This window comes from Spea bombifrons, chromosome 8 (assembly GCF_027358695.1).
Source record: "Spea bombifrons isolate aSpeBom1 chromosome 8, aSpeBom1.2.pri, whole genome shotgun sequence".
Classification (NCBI taxonomy): Eukaryota; Metazoa; Chordata; class Amphibia; order Anura; family Pelobatidae; genus Spea; species Spea bombifrons.
The window spans coordinates 5,293,588-5,304,206 of record NC_071094.1 but is presented as its reverse complement, the minus strand read 5'-3'; the positions used below and the strand labels follow the sequence as shown (position 1 = coordinate 5,304,206).

General features: G+C 44.4%; 1 protein-coding gene across 1 annotated transcript; it reads right to left on the bottom strand.

Moving 5' to 3' along the window:
• Positions 1-1,161: 1,161 nt before the first annotated feature.
• On the bottom strand, positions 1,162-3,749 carry QRFP (pyroglutamylated RFamide peptide). The gene is made up of 2 exons (XM_053472842.1): positions 3,724-3,749; positions 1,162-1,724 (listed from the first exon to the last, which is right to left on the bottom strand). Exon 2 carries the CDS (start codon positions 1,722-1,724, stop codon positions 1,308-1,310), a length of 417 nt encoding a protein of 138 aa, XP_053328817.1. The 5' UTR covers positions 3,724-3,749; the 3' UTR covers positions 1,162-1,307.
• Positions 3,750-10,619: the final 6,870 nt, after the last annotated feature.

Here is a 10,619-nt window from a genome sequence, read left to right as displayed (position 1 = left end):
ATTGGATATAAAAGAAATGTTTTATACTTTCCCCCCCCTTCCTTATAACACAGAGACAAAAGAACGTTGGACGAGAAGGAAACTCGCGGCACACGGAAATGTAACACGCGGGACGGAAAGCGGCTGCGAAACGCGCTTTACTAAAATTCACGATATTCACAGGAAAAAAAGAGGCAGAGGCGAGCGGCGCTTATCAGTTCACTCGTGAATGCGGCTATCAGCCTCTCGTAATTAACACTCAATGGGTTTTTGTTCCTCCTGGTTGCGGCCTACCGGGGGTCTGTAGGAATAAGACGTGTGATAATAATTGGTATGCTATTAATGCGTGGGAAATGGTTGTTACGTGTAAGCCGTACTAAAGCATTCGAAGGGTTATGCGAGACGCTGACAGCTTTTTACTTTTTATACAAATGATAGAATAATAATAATAATAATATTAATAATAATAATAAAAGGCAAGGGCGAGGCTTAGGGACAACGGCATTAAACGTAATTTAACCTCTTAAGGACCATGGGTTGTCTTTAAACCCATTAAAAACAATGAATTGTGAGCCCATACTTTGTCATGAAGGGGTTAACAATAGATACTGTATTTGTACTATAAATTCTTTTTAGGTTATATAGCAGGGTCCCACTGGCGATCGTGGGGTGGCCAGCGGCCGGGAGATGGATTTGAGCAGCCGCACTTTTATGCTCACATAGCGCGCGGCCCGGCATAGACACCGGCAACTGCCCCAGTATACCCAGTCCGGACCTGCTATATATATAGCATCCAAAAAAACTATTCTGCAGATATTTAGAATTCTTTTAAGATATATTTCCGGGAAGTTTTAGATGTGTTACATCGCAGCACTAAGAATTGGGTTAAAAGAAACCAAAATAAGAAACTAAAATATTATAATGTGTTGTTTATGACTTCCCAATTTAGTGCCGTTTTCTGTTCTTTTAAATGAAGATAAGCATCGGCCTCTTGGGAAAAGATCAGGGTAGGAAGTTTTGCATAATGATTATAATATGGTTTAAACATTTTTATTTTTTTTAATACATTTTACCAGTTTACATAATAATGCGATCTTGCTTTTGAGTTGAGGAGCATTTTATTGGAGTTCATTCGGGTTTTATATTTGGCATAAACATTAACCGCGTGTTGTCTGTGCGTGAAACGGAGCATCCTTTTTTGCGGCATAAGAGTTATCCAGATGCTCTGCTGATGAGTTAATAATGGTGATTAATAAAACAGGAGACAGAAGATTAATATCACATACTGGATTTCCATGTGGGTTAAGAGTGATCCACCTTGATCTTTTTTATCGTCTTCCAAATCTGAAGTTGAAGCCGCCTTTCTTCCTGTTGTAGCCGTTAAGCTCCTCTGCCAGCGATCCTAGCGGAGAATCCCCTCGCTTTTCCTCTCCTTGAGACTCGAAATCCTCCACTTCGTTCCCATCCTCCCTTCTCCCGAACCTAAACCGGAAACCTGCCCTTTCCTTCCCGAATCCCTGGAGCTCCTTGGCCACGCTGAACAACGAAGCCGGGTCTATGGACTTCTTATCTCTTAAGCCTCCGCCGGGTAGGAGAGATCCTAGACCTTTCTCCTCCGCGTCGGGGAATATGTCCCAGAAGTGAATTTTCTCCCATGGATCTCTCTGTTCTCTACTCTCCTGGAGGCCAAAGCTGTAGCCCAGGGCAATGAGAACCAGGAGGGAAAGTCCGTAGGTTCTGTTCATCTGTAGGTCAAAAAGAGAGGAGAGAAGTCATATTATCATGGATGGTGAGCAGATATGTGTTCACATGGACTTACCCAGGCCATCTACAACATGGCCACTGAGTGGCATCATGACTTGGCACTCCACCACCCAAGGACCCGCGGCACTGGGTACGGTGTCCTATGGGGGCTATACTGGCTAGTCAGGCTTCCATAGTGTACCTTAGCTGGTTGAGGAGATCAGAGATCTCCCTTGTCAATGGCCCATTGGAGCTTGGTCACCCAATGAGATGATCTGCCTCCGGCTTATGGGGCAAAGGGGCTGCCACCCCCTTGGGAGTGCTACTCATTGGCTTTGTTCATGGACCCTACTGCTTGTTTATAGCGTTTTTGCCATTAAAGAGATTGGAAAGTCTACTAAAGTCATACCATCGAAATCTCCATGGCAATAACACTTATTCACAGACAGGATTCACGTGAAAAAATAAGATGAAACGTTCAGGCCGCTGCACCAGATCCAGCGACATTTAATGCATTATTAATGAACATGGCGCTGGCGGAATCGGGCTGATTTTGTTATTTTTTTTATTGTTTTCTTTATCGGAAATGTAATAAAGCGAAGAAAAAAAAAAGGGCCAGTCCCTCTTTCGACCCCAAATCCCTCTGTCCCTCTCTATTGTAATATCATGTCAATGACTTAACGTTCTTAGGAATAGCACGGTTATTCCTCCCCATTAGGTTATCATTAACTTGTTGTTAGGGAGACCCTGTGCCGCAGATTCTATGTTTCTATGTCTGCTTAGTGGCGCTCGCTTTGCCCCTGGGGTAACCATTTCCCAGTCACTCATTGATAAATCCCCGTCTTCCCCGTAAGCGCGCAGCCGTATACGATGTTGCCCGTCGGCCGTGCCGGTTGCCGGATGACCCCCCTGGGCATCCCGTAATCGTTAAGTCGTTAACTCCTCACCTCGGTAACGGAGTTAAGTTTGCAGTAAACCTTTGGCCGCCATCAATATCCCGACCCGGAGCCGCTGGGTTCACTTCATTAGTCTATTGATTTTAGATATAAGGACGAGGAAGTCATACATCTCCGGCGGGGGGGAGGCGGCCGTAGTAACGAGACGTTTACATCAAGGAATTCATTCATTCCTCCGCTGCCGGGGGGTCCGGCGCTAACCCCCCCCCCCTGCCGAGTGATGCTGCCGCTCATTACGTCTTTCAAATCAATTATCTTACATATTAAATGTATTAAATACATTTATTTTCTTATACAATTATATTTTAGATGCCATGTTTAAATTCACTCCTTGTATCAGCCTCTACCGCTTCTGCTGGGAGCCCGTTCCACTTATCTAACATTATTCTGTACCGATAATATACTAAGGATCATTTATTCTATCGGCTTCTGGAATCTGATTTTTTTTCATAAAGTTCCGTCCGCCCATCGTTTTTTGGGATAGTTATTGTTCTTTGGGTCTGGTCGCCTCTGTATAACGAGACTCTTCGGAGTCGTTAGCCATCAAAGCAGCAGCAACCGCCGGACAATTGCTTTAATCGCTCGTAACGTCTTCTGACCTCTCTCTCTCACTACAAGCAGGTAAAGACGACGTTCTCGGCGGAGTCTCTCTGATATCTCAGCCTTCTCTGCAAAAAACGATGGCTTTATCAGCCGAAGAAAGCCCCCCCATCCAGGACGTATAGATTTATAGATATAAAGATGGAGCCTACAGGGGGTCTCCAACCAAACGCGGCCGCCGGTGCCCAAAGCTCTCCATGTGGAACGGAATGAAGTCGTTTAAAGAAATTAAACAAAATTCTAAGTATTAAATACCTCGTTATTTGTAGCATTCTGAAACCCAGAACCTGCCGGCAGATCGGCCCCCGTCGGCCCCCGTCTAGTCTGCCCGTTTCTCCTGCTGTAAAGACTCAAACCTTAATCAGTCGTCGGTCCCGTCTTAGATTCAGGAGCCGTCTGTCTACCCCACGGATCCCATCAGGAGTAGCCACGGGTCTGGACTCACCTTAACGTTCAGGAGATCTGTTGCGGTCCCGCCGGGTCTCTGTGGATCTGCCCGCACCCCGGCCCTCGCCTTACCTTTTAAATAAGTGCCCCCGGCTAATTGAGACGTCATTCCCTGCGGCCGTAATGGCCTGGACTGGGGCGCCGCATTCCACCGTCTTGGATTCCATTGATACCGTGGATGGTTACGAGCCCCGCCGTCGGTGTCCCGGCGTCCGGCTGATTGGCGGCACGTCTAAATTGCTGCAATTTAATCTGTGAATGGGGGGGTTTGTAAGGATAACGGGCTGTTTATTAGCTCCTTCAACACAATAAGCCATGCAAGCGTCCACAGTAACACATTTCTACCCCATTTCGCGCTTTAAACCTTTAATTAGCTTTAAAAAAAACAATCGTTCCCATTTAAGTTTCGATGTCAGATATTACATTTTGGATAGTATGGATGTATCACTCCCACAATGTTAAGCCAGCCGTAGTTAAACTTTGATGAACTGTAGTGACCCCATCGAGTATAACGCTGCGGTATATGTTGGTGCTATTCAATTAGCCGAAGCAGGATTTGCGGGCATCGCGGGCATTTTTTTTTCTTTCTTGTGGGTAAATAGGAATCTGCACCGCCGGAGGTAGTTGATAAAAGCTTTAACACATTCCCTGCTGGTGCAGTTAATTGACCCGCGAGCAGTCGATGAACTCGCTTAAACCCGAAAGGCCTCGGATGATTAAACGAGAAGGTGGGCCGGCCGAGCGGTTTGAAGAGCGAGCGGTGAAGTGGCTCCCGGAGAAGGAATACTCGGCGTGGGGTTACATAGAAACGCAGAACGCCAAAGAATGTTTTTTTTTTTCTATTTGTTTTTTAGAGAAAAATCCCCGTCCCATTCATCCTCCTGAACTCGCTATTAGAACAAATTGGAGAAAGAAATCGGTGGAAAAAGAAAAAAAAAAAAAGTATTGGAAAGGAGAAACGACAAAGAGAAACAGAGAATAAAATATATAAGAGGGAGAAAATCCGTAAAATATTGCCAGATGGAGGGGTAAATAAAATAATGGGGTGATATAGTGGTCTCCTCTTTAGGACCCTATGGAGCAGAGATCTATTGTCCTCTGGTCAAGGCTATGGCGGCACCGTCAGCCAGTCCCTCTGTGGTCTCCACAGACCCCCGGAGACCACAGGGGGCCAATTAAGCAGCAGCACACTGGGAGGCCTTGTTGCCCCAGAGGGTGGTCTACCCCCCCCCCCCTGATTTTGTGGCATGGGAACCTTCCGCCCCTTTGGACCTGTTAGGAGCCGCTATGCCGCCTTAAAGATGCTGTCCCACCTACTTCTCGGAATTTAACAGAGTGGTCTTCGTAGGTGGTGCCCAGTTGGCGAGTGGTTGGAATGTGACTATTACCTCTCGTGGATACCCTAGGTAGGTTTGTAGGCCATCTTATGGGATCTCCATATAGAAACATAAAGAGAAGCCATCCAGTCTGCCCGTCTTTCCTGAGGTATCTCCAACCCCAACCAAGCTCCCGGTCAAGAATTGTATAGAAAAAAAACAGTTTTAGGGTGAAAAAGACCCAAAAAACAGCTCATTTTTAAGCATTCGCTTTTCCCAGCCGCCCCACAAACTTGACTAATGGACCGCATACAAATGGCATTTATAGAGTCTTTACCCCAAAAATCCTTTTAAAAACAAAAAAACAGAATTCTTTAGTCATTCTTCTCAAGTGCAGCCTACCAAGTCCTCGCCATCTGCCTTCTGTTTTACACGTTTTAAAACTCAGAAGCTGAGAAAATCATAAAAAACAAAAATAAAATCCACTTTTTCTTCAGTGCTTTGTTGACTTCATTTTTGGATTTGACTTCCTATAAAGTTACTTTTCGTAAGCTGGTCAAATATTATTGGTACAAAGTTTGGATTTTTTTCCCCATAAGACAATAAGGATGAATCTGGTTATCTCTCCCTAAAAATATATTTATTTTTCATTAAAGGGCTTTTCTGCTATAAATTTACACAGTATACGTTTAATTTTAGTGTAAATATTATAGTATAGACGGCCTCACCTATGACATGGCATCGCTTTGAGTATCACATTTTATCTCTAGATTATGCTGTCTCGTCGAATAGTTAATCAATACTTGAACGTTTAACGAGTGGTACGAATATCTCTTGATCAATACATATGCTTGTGATTTCAGTGATGCAATGTATAGAGCAAAACGCCTTTACAGTCTCCAGTGGCGCTTGCCTTCTCTAGATCACAGAACGCCGGTTGTGTGGAATTTAGGCCTAAATGTTGGGTTTTCTCCTCACTTGGTAACTCCCATGAACTCCTCAGGACACAGTATTGAAAGGCAACAAGATGCCTCCACTACTAGAACCCAGCTAGGTTCTATGTTCTGAGGGGTTTGCAGGGTTCTCATGAAGTCAGAAGAAGCTGGTTCTAGAGACTACCCAACAGAAACAATGTCCTACTATCAGACTTCTACTCTTTGTTCGCCGCCTCTTTCTTGCTGAGGATTCTGAAGTAAGTTGTGGATGCGTGGAACGGTTTTCCAGAAAATGTAGAGGATGAGTTCAAGAACATCCAGGACAGATGGAGAAGTCCTTTATCTGGAGGAGACGTGAGATGAGTCCGATCTTACAATATCTGACATTCTAGAATGACGTTCCAGCCAAGTGACACAGAAACATGACATAATGTGCCACCCACCCTGACGCCGTGAGAACTCCCACCGTTATCCAAAGCCTTTTTGTCGGCTGTGGGTTTAAGTCATTCTTAAGAGGATCGTGAGAGTTGGCACTCCGATGGTCTCCAGATGGGCGCTGGGTGCGCCTCTGCTGGTCTCAATGTGCAATGCTTTCCTTCACCCGTCCCACTCGACGCCCTCATTGAAAGACTTTCCAGCGAGGGCAGGGATGGCGCCGTAAACTGTTTCTTAAAGAAGAAAAGACAGAAAACAAAAACAAGAACTGAATCGGAGCCAGCGGTGCTCACCCACCTGCCTCGCTATCTGTGCAAACCGCCCCTGACGGATTATCGGCTGAGAAAGACGCTCCAAGAATCCTCCGCCATGAGCCGGGGTGTGAAGGATAACAAACAGAGCCATTTTGGCAACAAGCCTAAAGCGTGGGAGTGTGTACATTATATACCGTCTCTCTGTGTACATTATACGCCGTCTCTCTGTGTACATTATACGCCGTCTCTCTGTGTACATTATATACCGTCTCTCTGTGTACATTATATACCGTCTCTCTGTGTATATTATATACCGTCTCTCTGTGTACGTTATATACAGTCTCTCTGTGTACATTATATACCGTCTCTCTGTGTACATTATATACAGTCTCTCTGTGTACATTATATACCGTCTCTCTGTGTACATTATATACCGTCTCTCTGTGTACATTATATACAGTCTCTCTGTGTATATTATATACCGTCTCTCTGTGTACATTATATACCGTCTCTCTGTGTACATTATATACCGTCTCTCTGTGTACATTATATACCGTCTCTCTGTGTACATTATATACCGTCTCTCTGTGTACATTATATACCGTCTCTCTGTGTACATTATATACCGTCTCTCTGTGTACATTATATACCGTCTCTCTGTGTACATTATATACCGTCTCTCTGTGTACATTATATACCGTCTCTCTGTGTACATTATATACCGTCTCTCTGTGTACATTATATGCCGTCTCTCTGTGTACATTATATACCGTCTCTCTGTGTACGTTATATACCGTCTCTCTGTGTACATTATATACCGTCTCTCTGTGTACATTATATACAGTCTCTCTGTGTACATTATATACCGTCTCTCTGTGTACGTTATATACCGTCTCTCTGTGTACATTATATACCGTCTCTCTGTGTACATTATATACCGTCTCTCTGTGTACATTATATACCGTCTCTCTGTGTACGTTATATACCGTCTCTCTGTGTACATTATATACCGTCTCTCTGTGTACATTATATACCGTCTCTCTGTGTACATTATATACCGTCTCTCTGTGTACATTATATACCGTCTCTCTGTGTACATTATATACCGTCTCTCTGTGTATATTATATACCGTCTCTCTGTGTACGTTATATACCGTCTCTCTGTGTACATTATATACCGTCTCTCTGTGTACATTATATACCGTCTCTCTGTGTACATTATATACCGTCTCTCTGTGTATATTATATACCGTCTCTCTGTGTACATTATATACCGTCTCTCTGTGTACATTATATACCGTCTCTCTGTGTACATTATATACCGTCTCTCTGTGTACATTATATACCGTCTCTCTGTGTACATTATATACCGTCTCTCTGTGTACATTATATACCGTCTCTCTGTGTACATTATATACCGTCTCTCTGTGTACATTATATACCGTCTCTCTGTGTATATTATATACCGTCTCTCTGTGTACATTATATACCGTCTCTCTGTGTATATTATATACCGTCTCTCTGTGTACATTATATACCGTCTCTCTGTGTATATTATATACCGTCTCTCTGTGTATATTATATACCGTCTCTCTGTGTACATTATATACCGTCTCTCTGTGTACATTATATACCGTCTCTCTGTGTACGTTATATACCGTCTCTCTGTGTACGTTATATACCGTCTCTCTGTGTACATTATATACAGTCTCTCTGTGTACATTATATACCGTCTCTCTGTGTATATTATATACCGTCTCTCTGTGTACATTATATACCGTCTCTCTGTGTATATTATATACCGTCTCTCTGTGTACATTATATACCGTCTCTCTGTGTATATTATATACCGTCTCTCTGTGTATATTATATACCGTCTCTCTGTGTACATTATATACCGTCTCTCTGTGTACATTATATACCGTCTCTCTGTGTACGTTATATACCGTCTCTCTGTGTACGTTATATACCGTCTCTCTGTGTACATTATATACAGTCTCTCTGTGTACATTATATACCGTCTCTCTGTGTATATTATATACCGTCTCTCTGTGTACGTTATATACCGTCTCTCTGTGTATATTATATACCGTCTCTCTGTGTACGTTATATACCGTCTCTCTGTGTACATTATATACCGTCTCTCTGTGTACGTTATATACCGTCTCTCTGTGTACATTATATACCGTCTCTCTGTGTACATTATATACCGTCTCTCTGTGTACGTTATATACCGTCTCTCTGTGTACGTTATATACCGTCTCTCTGTGTACGTTATATACCGTCTCTCTGTGTACGTTATATACCGTCTCTCTGTCTCAATGGCGAGAGCAGCCTCCATAGCGTACGTCAGAGGGTGGGGAAAAGGCATATGATGTCATATCCCTGCAGTCAGCATTGAGTACCGCGGCGCGGTGACGATGGAGCTGCCCTTGGTGAGGTCAGAGTTTCTCGGTTTGGACGCTGAATGAGAGACAATGTATCACGATAGAGGCTTTAAAGACTGGATTGTAAAATGTTTTGGTTCGGATTCTTGGGGCACCAAATAGAAAAGAAATACTGGTTGATGTATATGTGCTTTCTCCGTGAGTCAGGGACAGTTGGCAGGTATGGGAATAGATGGTGTATATGGAACCTCGCATGCAACGGCTGATGTTACGTTTTGCCCAAAGCTCAGACCTCATTTGATTTGTTTTAACCCTTAAAATGAAGTAAATGAAGATTATGGCTCCACCAGGTCCGTGGCCCGGCATCACATCCCACCAACCACCCTTTACATGTAATCCCGCTGGTGTGTACAGCCCTATAACGCCAGCCACGGCAGGGCCCCCGCTGCTTTTTTCGGACCCCCAAGACCGTAGTCTATGCTGGCTTCAGCTCGATCCCCAATTACAGTCACAGTGCAGCATTGATGTACTCTTTCTTCTTATATAAGCGCTCTACGATGTATATTATATATAGATTATTTGTTTCCTTCTATTAAATGTTCTTCTTGCTTTGACACCCCCTCCATCTGTGTCTCCCCTCCCCGAAAAGCTCTCTACCTCTCTCTTTCAGTCTCCGTCACTCTGTGTTTTCCTTCCATCTGTCTCCATCCTCCCATCTGTCCTTTCCCACCTCCCCTCCTTGTTATCTATCCCTCTGTATCTGATACCCCCCTCTAGATCTCGTCCCCGTGCCCCCCGTCTTCCGCGTTGTCCCCTCTGCTCCTCCACCTGCTCCTTCTCACAGCTGCCACCGGCTCAGGTGATCACGTCGACTTATTCCTCAGCCCGGGAAAAAACAGAAGACTTCACGCTCATTTAACCAAGACATTAAAAGCAAATCATTTCGCTTGTCATAGGAGGGAGAGAAGGGAGGCGAAGGAGACTTCTTCTCCAATGGCGGGGTTTTAATGAGATACCCATTCACTTGTTTATCTCAGAAGCTTCTCTCTGGGTTTAACCAACCAAGCTTTATCACGGTCCATTAAGTTCCAGGTTAGATTCGTCTGGGCTTCTTTAATTTACCAAGCGCTTGTTTACAACGTCTGCTGTTGGAGCGCAGGTAACGCCGACGGAATGCTGGAAACCCATTAACGGTTTTACTAACAGGCGGCACGAGCCGCGCTCATTACAGGGAGTCTGGCTGTGCCGGGGCTAAAGGTTCAGAAGCCCCCCCGTGGCTTTATTTATATCCCAGGAAGATAAAGATGCCTCCCGCAGGACTCTGAGCGTACGCATGCACGAGCTGAATATAACAACCCTTTCGTGGGGGGAGAATCGTTGTTATTCCATTTAAGCTTGTGTCCCATCAAAAAGAAAATTGGGCTGTATTAAAGCCATAGGTTCCCTTAGGCGCACCTAGAGACCGTTCTACGGCCTATGAGAATTCATGCGATGGATGAACGCTGGGTGAGAGAAGCGAGTGCAGAAGTGCCGACACGGCTAAAACTAGATACGGGGCGCGCTCAAA

Bases quoted from the DNA above. Each gene is read 5' to 3' on its own strand.
- QRFP (XM_053472842.1), bottom strand. From the start codon at position 1,724: ATGAACAGAACCTACGGACTTTCCCTCCTGGTTCTCATTGCCCTGGGC.